At 42.3% G+C, this 22,811-nt stretch overlaps 1 protein-coding gene across 1 annotated transcript in view; it reads left to right on the forward strand.

The window, feature by feature from the left end:
- The first annotated feature begins 6,250 nt into the window (after positions 1-6,250).
- FGGY (FGGY carbohydrate kinase domain containing) overlaps positions 6,251-22,811 on the forward strand; it is a 139,834-nt gene continuing 123,273 nt past the window's right edge. Inside the window, exons 1-4 of the mRNA XM_083510343.1 lie at positions 6,251-6,447; positions 15,123-15,336; positions 19,772-19,883; positions 20,555-20,706. Coding sequence (XP_083366469.1) covers positions 15,136-15,336; positions 19,772-19,883; positions 20,555-20,706 — 465 coding nt within the window. The 5' untranslated portion in view covers positions 6,251-6,447; positions 15,123-15,135. The remainder of the gene's footprint in view (positions 6,448-15,122; positions 15,337-19,771; positions 19,884-20,554; positions 20,707-22,811) is intronic.

The following is a 22,811-nucleotide window of genomic DNA, read 5'->3' on the forward strand; positions in this document are numbered from 1 at the left end:
GCAAGGCTGGATGAATGTTTCATGATAAGTAAAGCATCAGAAACAGAGGCAAGCAACTGGCTACCTGTACAAAAAAACCAAGCAGATAAACTAGGCCTTGTTAGAACAGAACTTCTAAAGGAGACACACTTTCTGGCTTGCTTTCATAAAGTGCCTGAAGGTTTTATGCTACATATTATATCTAGAAGATCAGTTAATGCCAAGATCTCAGAAACTACTGACTGCCCTGGGAAGGCAAGAGTGGCTAGTTCTTTTTTCTGTGCAAGATTAACTGATACAATGAGGAAAATTTCCATTTCCTTTAGGGATGTCCTTAATGGAGTATGAAGGATCAAAGACTTATCTGAAATATTTAGCAGGATAATATGATAAGTCATGTTGCTACAGTGCACAGATGTCCAGGAGTGCTCGCCAAGGTTAACAATGTTGTACAAACAAGTCACATCAGATTGTAATGTTAGAATACCTTGCCAGATAAGACCAAAAACCCTAGGACATCTAGTTCAGTCATATGTTTCCAACAGAGCTCAGTTAGATTCTTCTGAGAACAAGCAAGGCATATAATTGATGACACTCCTCCATTGCTTGTACAACTACCCATGCATATTGGAATGGTACTATAAATATTTCGGGAAAGGTGGGGTGGCTTAATGAAATCCACAAGCCTCCCTGATACATTGCCCAGTTTTAGCCAAATTATCATCTCCTGGGCCCCTTTGGATCTCCTGAACAACGATTCAGATGTATACTTTCTCTGTAACTGATAGCTGTTGGTAGACCCATCCTCTATAAATGCGTCCCATTCTCATTTCACAGAATCATAGGCTTTTAAAGTTGTAAGGGACTTTGGAGATCCTGTAGCCCATCTCCTTCAGTGTGGGGGTCCTGCAACTACAGTATCCCTGTCAGATGGCCATCTGCCTCAGCACAAAACAGCCCACCAACTCCCAAGGCAGTTTGTTTCGGCGTCAAACAGCTTGTACAATTAGGACGTTCCTTAATTAGGGGCTTTCAGCTGGAGATGTCTTGGGGCACCATGGAGGATGACTTAGAGCTACTTCCTATCCCTCTGATGTTCTCAGCAGTGGCTGCTGGTAGCTAGAGGAAAGTAGGCTCTCACCTAGGCTATATCCAGGCATAGTGGAGGGTTAATTATGGCAATTATTTATACATGTGTATCTATTTTAGCACATGCTAACTTTGTGCAAAACTGCCCACTTTTGGGGAGCTGTGTTAAATGGCCATCCTATCAGCTCCCATCCCATTCGGGCAACAGATGAACTGGCTGTTATGGCTGCAACTCTAAACCTACTTACTAGGGAGTAAGTACACTGTGTTAACACATGGGACCTACTTCAGAAAAAGGATGCACAGAATCGCACTGCATGACCCATTCTGCTCTGCTTCACTACCTATGGTTTCTGAAGCAAAGAGAAGCGTAGATACAGTGGCGTAGCGTGGGGGGTGCAGGGGGGGCCGGCCGCACCGGGCGCAACATCTGGGGGTTAGGGTTAGGGGGCGCAAATCCACAGGTTAGGGGGTGCAAATTACTTGCCTTGCCCCGGGCGCTGACAACCCACGCTACGCCACTGTGTAGATACCCTCAAAGCTATCTCAGAACCATGACATAGAGTTCTAAGGACAGCTGCAAAGAAGAATAAAAAAAAGTGTGCACACATCTTTTTTTAAATTGGCACCATGTTCTGAGATTCATATAATATCAAAGGAGATCAATTCAGACAGCAAAGCAGATACACTTCCCACAATGGGAAGATAACTCCCAATAAATACACAGCTCCAGAGCCTTCAGTGTGACTGGAGCCCTGTGCTGCAGTAGTTAATAGAACCATCACCTTTATGAACTCTCCCTCTTATTTCCCATCATGTATGGACTTTAGCCTTCAAAGGCTACTGCTGCTGGTGAAGTAATATGATTAAGTGAGCCTTTTAAGACAGATTTATGCAAATAGTTTCTCCTCCAGCAAGTGTCACATCAGGTCTAGCTCTGTAAGGAAGAATATTTCAAAGATGCCACCTCTTATTTAGAACCACTAAATTATCTGACATTAGTGGTCAAATCGGCAGCAGGCCAAAATGGAGCAACTTTGATTTATACCACTGCTGATGTTGGCTTTCTTTCCACTTATAAAGCAGGAAAACAAAGAACTTTCATTCATCGGGCAAAACTTGGGTGATGAAGTGAAAGAGAAAAGGGCGAGTGGGAGGTTTTTGTCTTTCTACTAGAAAAGCATTCAGATCTTCCTAGGATGGCCTCTTCTTACAACTAAAAGAACACCAAATTGAATTCACAGTCTGTAATCTGCATCATCATAAGCTTGCTGCATGTCTCTGGCACCCAGCATGGAATCTGCCATTATTCTGAAACTCTGTGCTCTCAGAGCCAATGTACATGTTTAGCAAAATCACACAGTAGAGGACTTCTGAGAGTATACCATATCATACTGTAGGGACTGTGTCCCCCACAGGGATACTCTTTGAGTTTTAACATCTTCCAGACAGTACACAGAAAACCAGTGCATCAGAGAGAGGCAAGGCAATCTAAGTCATTTAACTGCCTGAGGCAAAGGATAAGATGGCATCCCTTTCTGGTCTATGCGCAAAATCCAATCAGATAGGGTTGAAACTTAGGGCTCATTCCTCCTCTTGTTGAATGTGGATGTTAAGCTTCCTATACCACAATTAACAGCAGTTCAAAAGCACATCAAGTGCAAGTAGATAAATAGGTACCGCTCGGGCAGGAAGGTAAATGGCGTTTCCGTGCGCTGCTCTGGTTTGCCAGAAGCGGCTTAGTCATGCTGGCCACGTGACCCGGAAGCTGTACGCCTGCTCCCTCGGCCAATAAAGCGAGATGAGCACCACAACCCCAGAGTCGGTCACGACTGGACCTAACGGTTAGGGGTCCCTTTACCTTTACCACAATTAACGGTGTTGTCTGTAGGAGATTTTCCTCCAAATCACTGCCTTTCCATGCTTCCCCTCCCCCAACTAGATTATTTCATGCCCTCTCCTTTTGAGAGCATGCCTGGTATGGAGAAATTGCTTTAAAACAAGGTGCGGAAAGATTATGGGTACACCTGTTACCGAAAATGAATGGAATTCTGCCATTTCAAGTTCAACATGTAATGCCATGTGTAAAAATTATAGATTCACAGAAAAGTAAACCAGAGTATATCTCAATTTAAGGAAGAACGGCACTGCTTTCATGACTTTTGGAAAGATGAATAGACTATTTAAGTTGCATCTGCTATTATTGTTAAATGTGGTCAGTTGGATGCGAGGATATTGTGTATCATGCTTCTTATGAGTGAGTAGTTTGGAGCTGATAAAAGCAGAATTATAAAAATGAGATTATATTCCACTATATTTAAGATATCTGCATATATGTACATAAATGGACATGTTTCCTGCTTGATTGGATTGAATATTTAAGTACATTGTTAAACAGAAATCTTTGTTTTTATTTTTTTAATCTGGAACAACTGTGTAAAGGTGAAGGTAAAGGTACCCCTGCCCGTACGGGCCAGTCGTGTCCGACTCTAGGGTTGTGCACCTATCTCACTTAAGAGGCCGGGGGCCAGCGCTGTCTGGAGACACTTCCGGGTCACGTGGCCAGCGTGACGAAGCTGCTCTGGCGAGCCAGCACCAGCGCAGCACACAGAAACGCCGTTTACCTTCCCCCTATAAAGCGGTACCTATTTATCTACTTGCACTTAGGGGTGCTTTCGAACTGCTAGGTGGGCAGGAGCTGGGACCGAAAGACGGGAGCTCACCGCCGTCCATACGATCGGCAAGTCCTAGGCGCTGAGGTTTTACCCACAGCGCCACCCGCGTCCCTGGAACAATTGTGTAGCTTAAGCATATTTCAAATTTGCAAAATTTGTTTACAGAAAGAGTTTGTGTATTTAGTTAGCATTGTTATCATAATTATTTCTTAAATTTATATACTGCCTTTCATCATAAACATACAAAATACTTATAACAACAAGAAAGTAACCCCTTTCCCACAAACACATTTAAAAGCCCGTAGATTTTAAAATCAGCCAAAGGCCTGGTTATAGATGAATGTTTTTGCCTCACACAATCTAATCACATATTATAGTTGCACAGGGAACTATGATTTGTTGCTGCTTCCTAATGCACGTATACAGATTCTACTTGAAATGAAAAACATGGTCTGTGGAGCTGTTATGTGTCACAATCACCTATGGATTACATGTATTCTCTCTCTCTCTCTGTGTGTATATATATGTATGTGTATGTGTGTATTTTTTATTTTGCATGAATCACTTTCTTCTGTAGGAATTTGATTTATGAAGAAGCTCCCTCTGCTTGTTTTTAGATGCTTGTACAAACGTCTTCACTGCAGTCAGCTTTTGGACTTCGAGTATGATCTGTGTTTCTTTTGATGCATTGATGTTGGCTCTTAGTTTCAGCTGCTGCCACTTTTTAACATTTAAGACTTCGATCCTATGTCCTTTCCTGGGTGTAAGTCCTACTGACCTACCTCTACTGCTTCCAATGCATTTGAAGCCTTAAGGCAAAACACACAAAAAAGTAATAAAACTTGTACAGACACTCAGGTGGTGCAATTGGTCAAAGCATTTGGTGGTTAACCAGGTTGGTGGTTCAAGCCCACCCAGGGAAAACTGTGGGCAGGATTCCTGCATTGCAGGGGGCTGGACTAGATGATTCTTTGGAATCCTTCCAGCTTACAATTTTGTGACTTTAGTACACTATAAACAGCAGAGAAAAGTATAAAACACAAGACAATAAGCCATTAATGCCACTCCATCACAATCGCCACCATCACTGAAATTAATCAGTTGGATAAAGAATACCAACAGCACTGAATCAGTTGGATAAAGAATACCAACAGCACTGAATCATATATATTTTTTAAAATACAATAAAAATATTCAGAATTTGTGAGAAAATACCTTTGCCTGGTACTGAAAAGATGCTAAAGTGAGTGCCAAGAGAGCATCTTTGGGTGAGAATTCAGAAACAAAGGGACGCCACCTAAAAGCCTATCTTGTCATGACCTATGTACGTCTGTTCTTTGCTCCGAAGATGACCTGAGGGCCAGAGTTGGCTCAAATGGGAAGAGGCGTTAGGAAGCAAAGTGGTGCCTTAAACCAAGTTAGACCATCCATCTAGCCAAGTATTGTCCGCACTGACTGGCAGAGGCTCTTCAGGGTTTCTGGCAGAGGATATCTCCGTTCCTAGGGGCCGATTCCAAGATTGAAGACATGCCTTACTACACCTGCAACAACCCTTCCATTGAGGATTGGACTCCCAAGCCATGCAGGGCTTTCCGATGCTTAGCCTTTTGCTGCAAGGTGGCGCCAGCCTTATAAACACACCTGGGAGTCAGTGGGGGCTTACACCTGAGCAGACACCCACAGACTTCATGCCTCTTTCCACCCCGCTCCTTGGTTCTCCCTGAGGTGGATTTTGGGGAGGGCTGCTGTTAAAGCCAGAGAGCAGGTCCTTATAAAAGAGAGAGGGGGGAAAGAGAGTCTAGGACTAGGACTAGCTGCCTGAAGAAACCGTTTCTGTTCAAATGCGATTTTGGTTTTAAAAGCAGTGTAAGGTACAGTGGTACCTTGGGTTAAATACTTAATTCGTTCTGGAGGTCCATTCTTAACCTAAAACTGTTCTTAACCTGAAGCATCACTTTAGCTAATGGGGCCTCCTGCTGCTGCGCCGCCGGAGCACAATTTCTGTTCTCATCCCGAAGCAAGGTTCTTAATGCGAGGTACTATTTCTGGGTTAGCGGAGTCTGTAACCTGAAGCGTATGTAACCTGAGGTACCACTGTAGTCTTTATGGGAGTATATTGTATTTAATTATGGGGTATCAGAGTTTTTAGGGGGCTAACCAGGCTGGGACAGCTGGGATTGCAGGCTTGCAGACATCTGAACGTCTGATGTAGATTTTCAATTTCGTTGTTCTGTATGGGGCAATGACAATAAAGATTATCGTATCGTCTCTACTGGCAAATAAGCCATAAATAGGCTTTCACATTTTATCCCCGCGGCGGGCATCGCTAGTACAGTTCCACAGACGGGTTTTTACAAGCAGTGAGAATGGGGGAGAGACACAGACATAAAGCAGGACGGGGTGAGCAGCTCCTTTTATTTACTGCCCGTTTAAGCGCCTTCCAGGCTCCTCCGCCAAATCCCGCCTCGCGGGCCAGCCGGCCAATCGGGATCAGCGGCACCAAGGCGCCGCTGCCAAGAGAGGAGAAAAGGAGCGAGGCCTTCTTCTTTCCCCCCTCGCGGCAACGACTCTTGCTCCCGTGCAAGAAGCCCGGAAATTGCCTTGTCAGGAACTCTGGGGGTTTTCCTCTCTCTCTTTGCTGCAAAGCGTGTGCTGCGAGCGGCTTGTCCACTGCTAGCTCAGGTCATATTTCACTGCTGGGCAAGTAAGTGGCTTCTGCTCTCCAACCCAAATAAGAATCGCCTTCTGTAGCAGAGCGTTCCGTTTCAGGAAATCCTCGCGCAGATGTTTCTTTCCTTTGCGTTTAGGAGGGGAAAGAAAACACCTCGGGCTTTGTTCTGTATCCCTTGCCCAAGGGGTCGTGTCCCTTTCCCCCTCCCTCTTTGGGTGTACTTTGGTTGCCTTCTGGCTTACCTTGGTTGACTCTGGGGGAGATGGGGAGAGAGCTTGAGGTTTTCATCCTGAACACCAGGTTTGCCTAAAGTGGAGGCATGTGTTTATTTTATTTTATTGCTTGGCAGGTTTGTTTCCCTGTGTATGTATGGGGCCCAGTATGCAACCTATGAAATTCAAAGGGGAGGTTCCCTGCCCACCACACTCCCCTTGCAAAATGGCAACCAGATACTGCCACATGCCTGAGATGATGCCTTATCCTGGTGTACATGGTTACTAGTCCTGGGAAGAGGGAAGGGTGAGAAGAGAGTCTCGAAGTAGCCAAGGGTCATCGACACTCTTTCAGCCGCATTTGCAGTTGATGCAAGTTGCAGATATGTTTCTGTGGGTCACCAGATGTGGGTCCCATCAGCGCCAGCTGGAGTGGCCCAATGGTTGGGGATGATGGGGATTGTAGTTCAACAACATTGGGGACCCAAGGCTGGGAAATACTGTCCTAGGGTTACCGAAGAGCTAAGGCAGACACAATGGGTGCTTCTGCTTGACCTGTTTGTTGGATGTTCATTTTTGTGGAGAGATTCGATGGTGTTGGCTTTTCAAGGAGTATTCACTTGTTTGCAGGGAGGTTGACAGATGACATTGCATCAAAGCAAGCATTATTGCACATTTTCCAATTAGTTTCCCTGCTGCAAAAAGTGCAGGAGTTGTTGGGGTTTTTTTTTGGGGGGGGGCGGTTTTGTTGTCCTCATCAACTACAATTGTGCAACCTGAATTTGCTGGTATGTGGTTAAATCCCACCTGAAAGCAGCCCCAATCTGGGCCTTCTTTAAAGAGAGACAGCTTCTCAGTGTGTTATTTAGAACACGGTGCAAAGTACAGGGTCTGTTTACACATTCCTGAATTCCTTCATGGAAATGATTTCTTTGTGGAAATTAGCCTGCAGTCCACATGTCGATTGTTATTTGTGACTATATCAGAGGTAGGTGTGTGTTGCTGTACGTATTACAAGTGATGGGAAGCTGTGATTTCTGTTTCCTAGTGTGCGTACACTGAGCAAAATACATACTTATGCAACTGTCACCATTCAAGTATCATAAATATGTGAAGCACCAAACATAACAGCCCGCACACTGTAATGTATGACTGCTGTAGCTGTCTACCCTCTTGCCATATATGAGTATTGTGCTTTCCCCAAACATTATTGTTCCAGTACTGCCCTCCTACAGACAAGAAGTACCCACTGCTTCCAAAGCGTAAGAGGAAATGCGGTTGGGTAGGACAAATCCTCTTTAAATCTTAATGTCAGCCATCTTAATTGGGCCTGGAAACAGTGTCGATCACAAAACATATAATATGATCATATGGTTGAGCCCCAGTTAACCGTCTTGCTGCCCTGCTTTGAGCCAACTAAAGTTTCTAGGCTGTTTTCAAAGTCAAGCCCATATATATAACGCATTGAAGTAATCAGAGCAGGTATCTTTGTACAGGTAGGGTTGCAGCTGGTATTATCAGCTCAAGCCAATAAACGGTGCTGTGAGCCTCTGAGGCTGCTCATGCCTCTTTGCTAACAACTAGATCCAAGACTGTCCCTGAACTGCATACCTGATCCTTTAGGGAGAAATCCAGAACAGGTTGAACTTCAATCAGCCAAATAGATGAACAACCTGCTAACAGTACCACTATCTTGTCTGGATTTAATCTCAGTTTATTGGCTCTTACCCAGTCCGTTAATGCGCCCAGCCACTGATTCAGAGCACCTATTGGTTCATCTTGATTTGATGAAATGGAGATAATAGAGCTCGGCGTTATCTAGTGCTGGTGACACCTCAATCTGTATCTCCAGATGACCTCTTCCGGTGGCTTCATAAACAGCATGGGTGATGAAATGCAGCCTGATGGAACTCTGCAGCATTGCTACTGACCTGTAGTCATCCCAACATTGCTCTTGTCTCAGGAGGGCATCCCGTGTGTTCTCTGCAGGAGTCTCATGAGCACTGTGTTGTATGTCTTCGCCGTGCTCCACTCTGCTAAAAAAGGGATGGTTTTGAGGAGCATAAGGAGATTCAAACCCCTATAGGAACTCCTAGGGGGACTTGCAGTAGTGTGGTTGTTGCTGGCTGTGCTACGGGCTGTTGGACTGAGTGTGCTGTGTTGTTGACTTTTGGGGATGTAGTGGGGTGCATGCCCTAACTGGTGAGTTAATTGGCTATCTCCATGCGTGAATATTGGTGGTGGTACTGTCTCTAATTAGTGGGCTGTGGAAGAGTTTCCAGAGTGTCTGGTTGTGTATGTGTGTGTAATCTTGCCTGGGCTTCCCTCCTTCTCCACCCCCATCATTCGGCCCAGACACTGAGGTCCAGCGCCGAGGGCCTTCTGGAGGTTCCCTAACTGCAAGAAGCAAAGTTACAGGGAACCAGGCAGAGGGCCTTCTTGGTAGTAGCTCCTGCCCTGTGGAATGCCCTTCCATCAGATGTCAAAAGGAATAAACAACTATCTGACATTTAAAAGACATCTGAAGGCTGCCCTGTTTAGGGAAGTTTTTTTAGTGACTGATGTTTTAATGTATTTTTAATCTCCTGTTGGAAGCTGCCCAGAGTGGCTGGGGAGACCCAGCCAGATGGGCGGGGTGTAAGTAATAAATTATTGTTATTATAATGTGGGTAAAGCAACTGTTCCTCTGCTAAGTAGTGTTGTACCTCCAATCCTGGTGTAGTGTTCAGTTATGTTGCAAACCTATACATATTTACCAGGGTGTAAGTCCCACTGAGCTGAGTAGGCTTCTGAGTAGACATGTGTAGGACTGTGCAGTTAAAAATAAAAAGACTGGTCTGGCGTGAGAGCCCCTGGTTACTTTTAAATAGATGTGACAGGAACTCTCAGAAGCAGTGTGTTAGAATTGCAGATGTACCAACCATCTAAATAAATGTTTTAAGTTTAGGATGACAAATTACTTAGGGCTGTCCTCCTTTACAATTACGATTCAAGGGTGAACAAGTCCCCTTGAATGCATTAAATTTTGGAAACTAGTTACTGAAACATTCTCGCCGCTGGGTGAAAAATGTCTGCAAAAGCATGTTTTGTAGCATGTATTAAATTTTTTGATTTAATTGTTGAATTTACTGTTGGCTTAGGCTTTCCAGTATCTGTCGCAAATAATTAGACACTTGGTTTAGGTGTTGGTTTGATAGGATGGCTTTGCTGGGAAGCACACTGGACTGTAGCCAATATGCAAATGTTGATGTTCTGTCACTTTGTAGGCTCCTTTACAAAGCATAAATCATTTTGTGGGATGACTTGCTAATACAGCTGAGCACAAGGGACCAAATTAATCCCTGAAGTGCCTGAAATGTCTTTAGGGAGTTTGCCCCCTGAACATCCTTAATCCAAGTTGAATTCTGTTTCACACTTCGATCAGCAGTAGGGTAATAAACAAGAAGAGATGAAGGCTATGTTCTGTTTCAAGACCAAAAGTGATGGAAATGACACAATCTACCAGGCTCCTGTTGCCATTACACCCTCTCCTATTTCATCAGCTGACTTAGGTTATATTTCTATATACCTTTACCCTGGGAGTAAAAAAAAAAGGTTTATATTTCACTTGGTAGGACCTCTGAGTAGAATTGTATAGGATTGTACCATTAAGTCTTTTCTCAGAAGAGTCAGGCAAAATGGTGTTGCCTACCTCATGGAACTGGGGGTCATTATTGAAGACAACAAAATGGTGGCCTTCCTGTGCAGTCCAATACATTCCTGCTCGGAAGTGAGTCTCTCTGAGTTCAAGGGGACTTACTCTCAGGTAAGTGGGTATAGGATTGCAACACCTAGTTAACACAAGAGTATGCACACATTGAACTCAAGGGAACAGATATCTAAGAAATTTAATTAGAGAAAAATCAATATTGACATTTATTAAGGATTGGATACTTCTTATGGAGTTTTTGCGTGTAAGAGAAAATGAACTTGTAATACCTGGATTAAAAAAAAAAAAAAGGCTTATGAAAAATAGAATAGTTGAATTCTATTTGGGGGTTATGTTCTGGGCCACCGCGCACATAAGAGACATCGCATAAAGTGGGGAGCACTCTCTTTAAATGCCCATTTCCCCCTGGTCTCCAGCTCTTTCTCCAATTCAGAGAAAGAAAATACCTAGAGCTGAAGCTCTAGGGCTGGGTGGAGGACACATGGGAACGGCTGCTTCTGCTGTGCTACCCTATATGTCAACTGTTAGGCGGGGACTCTGAGCAGCCTAAACAAAGTCCCGTTGCTCCTCAGGTCTCTTTGGGGCTTCCTCTGCCCTCACTGATGTCTTCTTTGGGCTTCAGGGAGGGTTTCCTCATGAGCCATGAGGGCTCTCCAGCTCTCTCCCATCATTTCCTGGTATGATTCTATTTATTTATTTCCTGAGGTAGCATATACTGTGGTACCTTGGTGTATGAACTTAATCCGTTCCGGAAGTCCGTGCTTAAACTAAAGCGTTCTTAAACCAAGGCGCGCTTTCCCATAGCAGCTGGGGACTCATTTTACAAATGGAATACACTCAGCAGGAATTGGAACATGTTCTGTTTCCAAGGCAAAGTTCACAAACCAAAACACCTACTTCTGGGTTTGCAGCGTTCTTAATCCAAGTTGTTCATAAACAGCTGTTCTTAAACCAAGGTACCACTGTATACATGGCTGCGCATGAGTAGTACATGCATAAAGTTTCTCTTTTACCCTTTCCCCTTCTGTTCCCTTCTGTTCCTTTTTAGATTAGATCGTAAAAGCATTAATTTTATTCTGGTGTATTATAAAAAAGATACTTTGTATTGGGTATGAACTTTTGTATACCTTTGGACAAGTTTCAATAAAAATAAATATTTAAAAAATAGAAATTAAAAAACAAACAAAAGTGATCAATATGGGGCTGATACTATGTATAAACTAGTTGAAACTCTTTTAAACATGAACAAGAAACTCCACTATTCCAACCACTCACTTTTGCTGTCACTATATGGTGTTATTCACAAGTCAACATGTATCTTCATTGAACTGTTCACTTACCAGTTTTTTTTTTTAATATGAGAATAAGAAGCCCTTGATCTTTCCAGGGATTTTAAATTCTCTTTCAACTTATTTCAGCTTCTCATTCACTCCCTTAAATCTCTGACTTGTTGATTTTTGTTCCAGTGAATTCTGGAGTTACTCTGTGACAACTGAACATGTAAACAAGCCTTTTTACATTTCAAGCTCTGTTCCTGCAGTCTGACAAACTGATTAACTTACTGAGAAATTTGTGCATTATTTATTGAGTGCTTGAATTAGTCAGTGCAAACTTGAGAGCACAGCTTTAGAGAGAAGCCCAAATGTTAATCGTCCATTATTTATTGATTTCATTAATCTCGAATCATCAGCTGAAACAACTTTATGGTTTGTCGGACGGATTTTGATTTTTGCTGACATCTGTCAGGGCAGCATCTTGTTGCTTGAGTGAGATTTTTGTTTAGCCAGAGTTCAAAAACAAGGTACACCCCCCACCCCCTTCCCTTTCAAGAACATTGGAGACAGGAAAAAGCCAATGTGGTATAATGGGACAGAGTTGGACTTTAGAACAGAAATCTGTCCAGACCAGAAACTGTGGTTAATCTACCGTTAGTTTAAGCAAGTTATCTTCAGTAGCTATAGTTGATCCCAGCAACTTGACAAACTGCAGTTTTCCAAATTCCTGGCCACTTTGGAGATGGGAGGGAGTAGTGTGAAAGCTCAAGGCTTATTGTGGGCTTATCCAGACTTGCCCTTGCCTCACCTCATTACCGCCCCCCTACTTGATCTTCTGAATCGGAGCAAACACCAATTGGGTTTTCTCTGGATTTATGTTTTTTTCCAATTTATGGCTAAGGAATGGGTTTTCTGGGGAGAAATGGCAGGCACTGGCAAGACTGCTTAGACTCATGCCTAGAAATTGCGAGACAAGTGAAAAATCACTTAGACAAGTGCAAGTATGGATGAGTCCTGTGTCTTGTTTACGCTTCTTCACATAATGCTTCAGTTGTGGTTTAGCATGGCATCCAATGCAATCAGTCTGCCTTTGTAATTTTTCTAATGCCCCATTACTCCAAAATGTATTTTTCCTAGTTAAAACTTGTTGACTATTCCTTATAGGAGAACACTGCTGATTTTAGGATATTTACTCTAGTCACTGTTGACCCTAAAAAAAAGATGCACTGGAGAATTCAGTGCTTTTCATGCGTAGATCCAGATGTCATGTAGGTGATATCTCAAATGTATTATACTCTGTAGTACTCTTAGCATCAAACAATGTTTTTGCAAGGAAACTGGATTGAGTTACAGGAATGTTGCACTTTGAAGTGATGCAGAATGATAAATGAACGCATAATATTTTTAAACACAGTTCCTCTAGAGACAAACCTTATATCAACAATTGTTGGAGGCATCTATAAACTGAATGGTTTTTTTTGTCAATGGCAAGTTAGACTGTGAGATGAAGAACAAAACAATGCAGTGCAGCCTAGCTGTTGGATTACAGACACGCTTGAGCTTCCAAAGCCAATTATTATGGCCCAATGTTGGGCAAAGGTGTGTCTGCATGTGTATTTCTGTATATTTAAAATATATTTATTTATTTGGAAAGGATGGGGAGCCTGCTAGGAGTTCATCCATGGACATATACCATGGCAGTCCAGTTTTATGATTGTTCATAAAGTTACTGGTTATATACAGGAAAACCCTATTTTGCATGGAGCTTATGTTCTGGGTCATCACGTGTGTTGGCAGTGCACTTGTAAGCCTGTCCTGCTGCACTCCCATTATACCCCATAACGCCCCCTTTTCCTGCCACTTCTGGGTTCGCAGTGATGCATGCATGCACCAAGAATGCATTCAAAATGGGAGTTGCCTGTACTGATGGGTCATAAAGGCCCACCCACTTTGTGCACAAAACCCCTGTCACTCTGTCCACTTTGGACATGAAAAACTGTCACTCTACAGTGTGATTGGCGTATGACTGGCTGCAGTGCATAGCATTTGTAGTCTTTGGACTGCTCAACTGGCAACTGTTGCTGCTGCTGCTGCTGCTGCTGATACTCAATGGTAATGCTTTTCTTTCTATTGCTTTGTTTAGAGGCAGCTGATGAATAGTAAGAACCAAAGTGTTGCACACTACACATAGCAATGCAATAAAATGATTTTAACAGTGCAATATTAGGCTTGTCCTGTAGGATTTGTTCCCCGGTAAGTGTATGTAGGCTTGCAACCTATATAAAACATGGGTTGAACCAGCATGTACATTCCTTCATGATGAAGGTGGGTTCCTTTGGCTTGTGCACTGTGGTTCATGTGTGAGTTCTTATTCATTTTATTTATTCATAATTTATTTATTCATATTATTCCAGAAATGAATCAAACTATTAACTCATTTTTCCTCTGACTTTCCACCTGATGGGACCACACGGTGTCTTCCAGTAAGATCATGGCATCCCAAAATGATCAACATGAAAACTGTAGCAGCAGACTAAGAAAACAGTTTAAATCACTTTGCAATTGTAAAGTTACAGCAAAGGAAACAATGTTATAAAATTATCTTCTAGATGTCTGTTGAGGAGCCATGACCTATGATAAATTATCATCATCAACAACAACAACATCATCATCATCTTATTATTGGCAAACTGTGGACTGATCCTGCAGACTTCATCTGGACAACTTTTTATAACCATGGTGCCACTACCAAAAAACAGGTCCTCTTCACTGGAAGCAAACGTTAGAAGAGGACTCCAAGTATCTTAATGTCTGAGAACTTGTATGGCATTAGGCACTCTTTAAAATGATGTGTATGGTGTAGGGAAATGGTATAAAATATAGGAACCTTGTTGTTAGTGTGAGGGAGAACAGAGTATACCTGTAATATTTATACTTCCTGGAATGAGATTGAGAAATTGTCTTTCTTACATGTGACTGGAAGTTGGTAAAAACAATGACAGGAACTTTTAAAATAAAACCCTGCACAATTTGTTGATTTGACTTCTGTTAAGGAGCAGTAACTTCCTGAATGTGGGATTAGGAGACCAAAATGTGTTATTGCAATGAAAAATGCTTTATGATACTTTTATGGTGGAAAGCTTATTGGAGAGAAAAGTCATCCAACCATAGTCTAAATAATTTGCTATAGGTAGGCTTAGCAGCTTACAAACTATTTCCAAATGAGTTTGCCTGCAGCGCTTCTGATGGTCTGTGTCAGGACTGGTCAAAGGTTGGGAAGGGTGTGTGTGTGTGTGTGTGTGCTTCAAACCAAGGGTTGTACTGGTGAGGTGGCTACCTTATTGTCCCTTGGCTTGGCATTTGTAACATGTAGCAAAACTCATTGGATCCCAAACTGTAGAATTTGTTGGTATGCAGTGCCCATTGCAAAGATGAGCAGTGATAGGAGAGAATGAAGTTTTATCCAAGTGAAGCATATTTTAAAAAGTCCCTTTTTGTTTCCCTGTCACCCAGAGGTCTGCTCAAAATGCAAAGTGAGAACCTGGAACCAGTAAATTACTACATTGGAATTGACGTTGGCACAGCAGGCGTCCGTGCGGCTTTGGTAGACAAGTTTGGGACGTTGGTGGCTTACGCAGAGCAGCCAATTCAAATTTGGGCACCACAACCAGACCACTATGAGCAATCCTCTGATGACATCTGGGCTGCATGTTGTACAGTCACAAAGGTACAAACATGAATGCTCACTATGAATTTTATGCTACACACTGTGAGGCAGCTTTTCTAATGAGGTGAGGCAGACTCTACTGCCTTTGTCACATCGAACCATTTTCACGCACACAAGAGATACAAGATTCTAGGAGGGCTGATATAACTAGTGACATTTTCTGGCTAATCTCTGCCTACCTTTAATTTTGGGAAAATTGGGGCTTCCTGTTCCAGATTTGACTATATAATGGTCGTGTTATTAAGTTCAAAGATTAACAGCAGCTTCTGATATATACACCTTTATACTAACCAGAACTACATCTCTCTGATTTCTCTGTCTGCTCCCTTTGTATATATACCTCTATTGCTAGCACACACAAAAAACACCTTTGTATTCCTTCTAGTACATCTGGCCAGCTTCTATTAAATGGTACTGAAGCTGCCCTGTTTCAGTTAATCCCTCTCTTTATTTTTTGTGAGGGGTGGGGGGATGTATACTGATAAGTAGCTCTTGGAAAAACTGCGGGAAGAGTTTTTAGGTTTAACATTCAGGATTGGAAGAAGAAGGGTTGTGGTTTTTTGGGTGGGAGAAAATTATAACTTTGAGGTAGAAGTTTTTTGCTTATGGTAGAAACCAGAAAGAAAACATCAATTACCTGTTTTTTGAAAAAACAAACTCCAAAAAGTGAATGAGCTTAATCAGCTGTACACTACCTCTGTTTTTTCCTTCAGGTATTCTCTCTCTCTTCCTTTCTATAAACAGCCTTGAAAATTAGTCCATATGAGCTGCTAGCCTACAAAAGTTTACACTACTAGCTTGCAGTTTCATGTTGACTGCAGGGGAAAAGAAGACTCCAATTCTGTGGCCAGCCTGGAAATATAGGCTACTAGCTTCTTAACACATTCATAAAAAATATCATTCTAGCTAGTGGAATGGCCAAGGAGGGGCAGAGTGATCTATTGCTTTTCTGCCTTCATACTTGATCATGGAGGAAGATGTTTTCCTTCCTCTGAAGCTAGCACAAAAACCAATTGGGCTGTAGGAGGGAGGAATACAGAGATCCTCCCTTCTCTGCTAGCTCACTCATGTGCCATTTGGACTTCCTGGTTGCCTAAGGGCATCTGGACAGTTTTTCCAATATAAGCCTGTTTTGCAAAGGACATATTGGAAAGCAAAGGGTATTGTGTCCTAACACAAATCATATGGAGGAAAATGTCTGTGTGCGAAATCAAGAGGAAATTAACAGCATACCACACTGGGGGTGGGACAAAGATTTTTAATGTGTATTATGTGTATGTATGTGATGGGGAACAATTATACCCCACCGAAACAAAGGAGATGATATCTCAGGATAGTGACAAAATGTGGATTTAATTTTTTTTAAAAGCAGCCCAGCACATTTGGGGCTGTTATTGTTGTTGAAGGCCTCAAGGGTCAGAATGAAAAACAGCCTGAAGATAACTCCAGTTATCTTACATTTTAGGTGGTTTTTAATTCTGGCCCCTGAGAAAGGCCTTTAACACCAACAGGACAAAGTGCGCTGGGCTGTTGTTGTTTTAAACCAAATCCTAATTTTGTCAGCATCTTGAGTTAACTTCACCTTTGTTTTTGGGGGATCATTTTGTATGCTTACTGCTTTTTGTATTTTGGGGAGAAGAATTATAAGTTTTTTCTCAGTTGATCTGTTAGGCATACTTACAGTTTTTTGTGTTGCAAAAAAAGTACAAAAGAAACTAAATAGAGGTTTTAAAACAATGCGAAATGAACACATAAGGTAGAGAGACCTTTTCATTCAGCTTGAAAAGCTTTCCTTCACCATCAGAGACTCTGGGTAATGTCACAAATATAGTACAAGATTCCTGTGATGGATACCTGGTGCTAGTATTGTAGCATCTACTTATGTGTTAGAAGGAAATGGAGCTTGCTCAGAATGGAACTGCAGGTGAAGCCAACATCTCAGTTAGCAAGCACCCTTCCCTCTACAGCAGACATTTCTACTGAAGTATGGTATGGGTAGGGACACAGGTGGCGCTGTGGGTTAAACCTAGGACTTGCCGATCTGAAGGTCGGCGGTTCGAATCTCTGCAACGGGGTGAGCTCCCGTTGCTCGGTCCCTGCTCCTGCCAACCTAGCAGTTCGAAAGCACGTCAAAGTGCAAGTAGATAAATAGGTACTGCTCCGGCAGGAAGGTAAACGGCGTTTTCGTGCACTGCTCTGGTTCGCCAGAAGTGGCTTAGTCATGCTGGCCGCATGACCCGGAAGCTGTACGCCGGCTCCCTCAGCCAATAAAGCGAGATGAGCGCCGCAACCCCAGAGTCGGTCACGATTGGACCTAATGGTCAGGGGTCCCTTTACCTTTATGGTATGGGTAAGCTTGTCATAAGTCAGGAAAAGTCCTGACATGTCCTGGTTTGGGGGCTTCCTAAAAAAGCTCAACAACTTTGCAGGTGTCAGGAATAGGTAAGGGAAATGTAAAACAGCAGGATGTTGCTCCATCTCCTGAATTTCTTTAGTTGTTCTTCGCCTCTCTTTGTGGGTATTATGACCTCCTTTGGCAGCCAGCATTGTCAGGGTGGTCTTGGGGCGGGGAAGGGGGACCTTCAGTCCTCTACTAAAAAAGTCCTGGGTTCGGACTGCTTGGCGTTCTTAGGTTGGCTCTTCAAATATGCATGAGATGCCTGGTAATTCATAGTTGGACAGTTCACTGTTCGCTTGTTATTGATCAGGATTTTCAAATATTAATGAGCCATTCTCTGCAGTGAGTGCCCTAAAGGAGATGGAGGAAGATGGGGGTGTGCCTGAGGATAATGAAACAGAATGCATTTCTTCATTTACTCTTATTCACTCTATTGAACGTTTATCGACATTAATTCCAGCAGGCTTTTAAAATGAATTCTGATTTTCATAGTTAGCTCTATTTTTGTTTCATTGTATTGAGTCTCCTGCAAACCACTTAGGAATGGCTGTAATTAAGCGGCATTAAAATTGTTTAAATAATACAAATAACAAAGTGTACTAAGAATCCCATGCCCATCAAGAACACTTGAACCTCCAGGTAGTACCGACTACATATTATAGTGACCTGTTTATATATAAAACAAACATTGGCTAAGTTTGGTGTGGCAGGAAAAAAGTTATTTGCCATAGTGGTGTTGCAATACCTCATAGCCTGCATCTGTCCCCAGTGCCAAATACCTCTTCACCAAGCTAAGAAAAGATGAGTCGTATTAGCTATGTCTATGCATTTGTACATGCCCTGTGTTTATCAATTGATTTTGGTGTGAGCCCTCTTTGAGGGTCACCGAAAGATAAGTGGATTAAAAAAAAGAAGTAATAAAATAGGAACATCTATGACCTTAGTTTGCCAAAGTACCCTCATTGCCATCCTCTTAATAGAGGGCAATGAGTTGCCTTACTGTTTTTCTTCTTCTTCTTCTTCTTCAACCTCACTCACACCCTAAAGTATATTCATTACTGCTCAATACAGCAAAGTGCCAAAGGACAAGTTGTTGAAAGATGGTACTAAACTGAAAACAATGGGACTTACATCTCAGTAGACATTACAGCATTTGAAGTAATTCTTTGAAACATCCGCCTTAAATTGTAACTATTTATAATAACATTTTCAAGTTGTCATATTGCTATCTGTCTATCTATCTATCTATCTATCTATCATCTATCATCTATCTATCTATATTTATATCTATCTCTATCTCGTACCCCTCTCAGAGACTGTTTTGTTAATGGGTGGTATAAAAATGCTGCAATTAAATAGAATGGGTAAAATGTTACTTTTTAGCACTTTCTGGATGCTCAGTACAATAAGCCCATCACATGCACACAAATGAAAAAGGGGTAAATGTGTATGGGGAGGGGGGGAGAGACTTTGGCTATTCCACCTGCCATAGAACCCAGTGTGTTTTGACTTTAAACCGTTTTGGCTTTAAGTGCTGATTACCAGAACATAACCTGCACATAATTTGTGGCCCTGCTAGGTTCCTTTTGCAGTTGCGAAGCAAAAGAATGACTATTCCTCATACGTTTATGGCTGAGATGGGGTTTTGAATTTGGAGACTACTTGATTCACAGATCAAAATCTTAACTAGTTTTTCAGCATATACAGGGATTTAGAAAACCATGTGTGATCCTAAAGTAGGAGAAAACCAGCCTCTGCAGCTTTGGGGGCCTGTCACATAAGCAGTCTTAACTCTGTGTGGAAGAGCATGCGGATGTGTGCCCTCCCTGGGCTTTTGAACATGCTCTCCAGGGATGATGGTAATGTGAAAGAGCAATTGAGTTTACACTCCCCCTTCCACACATACATTTTGTATTTAAGTAATCTTTCAGAAACCCAAACCCTTTCAGCAATGACCCTATTTTAGATATTCATATTTGTGTGTGTGTTTTGCCTGTATGCAATTCTGAAACTATATAACTGACTTGTTCTTCACAGAAAGTTGTCTGTGGGATAGATGTTTCTCAGATTCGAGGATTGGGCTTTGATGCTACCTGCTCCCTTGTTGTTTTGGACACTCATTTCAAGCCCCTGGCGGTCAACTCTGAAGGTAAGACTTTCTAATAGAACACTGAGATTTTCAGCATTAAAGTGAAATACAAGGTTAAAAAAAATCTATTTAACAACAATTCGGCAGGTAGCTATGAAATTAAAATAGGAAAGACTTGTACCACAAGTTCTCCCTGATATCTCCTGCATGGCTTTATTTGAAATGCTTGTGTCCAAGGCCACAGTCATTTCTTTATCTAGCAAGAATTAAATGAGAGTTGCTGAAAGATTTTGCTTAAAGTTACATATTAGCTGAATTTGGAGAAGTCAACTGAAACAGTTCTAGGAACAGAGAGAGAGGGATGGGAAACTTGTGTCCTTCCAGTGCTTGTTTGACTACAGTCTTCTTTGCCTGTGTTGGCTAAGGCTGATGGGAGTTGCAGTCCAATAACACACAGAGGGCCACATACTTCCCATCTCTGCTATAGGATTAGAGGACTGTGGTCTCAGGGCTGTGGTCTAAAGGCCAGGGGCACATGCAGCAACCATTGTACTGAAAATGAGCAGGTCTGGGTCTCATCAGAGTCTGGATGGGAGACCACCTAGGAGACCTTCCCAGGCATGTTGGCCTCGAGGAAAGTCAGGATATAAATTCATTAAATAATTTTGGGGCTAGGTGGGTTACCCATATCTAAATTAGAAATAACTCTAAGATTGGCCTTGTTTTATAAGGAGAACACAACAGAAACATCATTCTGTGGATGGACCATCGTGCAGCTGACCAAGTAGCACGCATCAACGGGACATGGCACAGAGTCTTGTCCTTTGTTGGTGGTGCAATGTCCGCTGAGATGCAGCCACCTAAGTTGCTGTGGATGAAAGAAGTGAGTATGTCTAAAAAGGCAACAGAATTTTGGTTATGTGCCAAGAAGCTTCGGTTCTCCTAAACTCAAACCTATATTCAATTGTAATGAAACACTGTGTGTGTGTGTTTTAAAAAAACCTTTGGAGTCTTCTCATTAAGTCAAGAGAGAGTTCTAACTATTGACAAAAACAAAGGTTTAGATGGTGAGTCCTTGGGAGAAGTCTTCTGAGGCTTTCTGTTTTTACGCCAGCTTTCCCTGTTCATTTTTGTGCAAGCCTTTGTTCTCAGCTGGAGAGCCTGGCATCTTGTGTATTTGGCTTTAGGAATGTGAGATCAAGCCTGTATGATTTGCTAACGAAAGAAAATGTTACATCCAAGCACAAATGTGGCCGTAGGGCATAGTGTTGTTAATGTTCACCAGCTTTTGTAGCCTAGTATGTTGGAGAGCGGTGCGACCAGGGCCCAATCCAGCTGTGCGGTTGTGTTTATCCACTTCAGAGTTTGCAAGTAGGATTCCTAGCAATTGATTCTACTGGTGCTTTGCTGACTGAAGGGGTGTGTAGCAGGAAAGAGCTCTTGTGGGAAATCTGCTTCCATACCTTTTTTCCTAGTGCAGCTGCCATCTTTTCTCTCTCATTTGCTATGGCCTGAACGTGCAACGTCTTTACAGTAATATAGATGGAAGAGCAAGAAACTGCCACACTGTAGTTTGTCACCCTGGCTGTGGATAACAAAGGTGAACCAGTTGACTCCAGAACTCTTCTTCCATTGCACATTGTTAAGGGTACCAAAGTGTTTCTAGAGATTGTCATAAACTGATAGGGCACTCTCATTTTAGGGTTCACCCCAACTCAGGAAGAGCATCCTCCATATAAGGGAAGCAAAATAATGTAGGATTTCATAGTCTTTTCAGAAGACTGAGTTGTTCCCTCGGGCTTTAATTGGCTGTTAATGGTTGGGTCTGACATAGTTATTGCTGTATTTGTCTTGTTAATTGTATGTTATATTTAATAGTTTTATTAAGTCATTGCTTTCCAAGGTGAAAAGTATTTTAAATAAATGTGGGATGAGGGAGAGAAGGGGAACAGTGACTATATGAAGTTTGGGGGACTGTTAAAACACTATGGCTTGAATTTACCCAGTTAAAATGATTTAGTCAATTGGACAAACATAAGGAAATGTTTCTTTACCTAATATTTGCAGGATTCATCCCCTTCAGTTGTGATGAACTGGAGGTCGGTCATTGACCTTTGGTGTGATAGATTAGAATGGAACGTTCAGCTTGAAAGTGTCTAGTTACCAAATGCTGCGGACAATAGAGGAAAGTTGTTTTCGAACGTAATCCATTCCAGAAGACCGTTTTCAGTTCCGAAACATGTGAAAACTGAGTTGCAAAGGGTGGCCTGCAAATTCAGTAGAGAAAATTGGGGGGGGGGGGAAATCAGCGGAAGCTGTTTGACTTCCAAGGCATGTTTGAAAATGGAAGCATTTACTTCTGTTTTTTGGCATTCGAAAACCGAAATGTTCGACTTCCGAGACGTTTGACAACCGAGGTACCACTGTATATTGTGCCTTAATTGTCATGGCCTCAGGGTCATCTTTACTTCTCTGTGCATGGAACACTAGATTAGACAGGCCTTTGGTTGACTTGTGAGAGCAATTCATTGCATGCAGCAACAACTGTATTTGTGGGTAGGTGAGCTAGAAGTGGGCAGCAGTTGTTTGATTAAGGACATGGTTGCTTCTCAGCAAACAGATGGACCTCTTAGTGTTCTCTCATTTTAAGAAAAGTTGGAGGTCCTCTGGAAAGCAGGTTCTACAGCTATTTGGTTTGAGTTTGGATGGAGGCAAGAAGATTGAGTGAAGGAGCCCTTGAGGTCTATATCTTCACCTTCAGTGAAGCTGAGAGTGCATGGTTGCAAATAATTGGCAGGGACGATCTTATGTGTGTATTCTTTGGTTTATAAAAATAATATCATACTTTCCTCCTCCTAAAGCCTGAAGAATCCCTGTGAATCTTAGCGAGCCCCACCAGTGTTGCATTTTCTGTGACTTTCATCATACCTCCAAAATTGCCACCTGAGCTGTCTTGCTTCATATGTATGAAATAGCCGTGGAGCAGAC

Source organism: Podarcis liolepis (assembly GCF_965112155.1).
Source record: "Podarcis liolepis genome assembly, chromosome: 6".
NCBI lineage: Eukaryota > Metazoa > Chordata > Lepidosauria > Squamata > Lacertidae > Podarcis > Podarcis liolepis.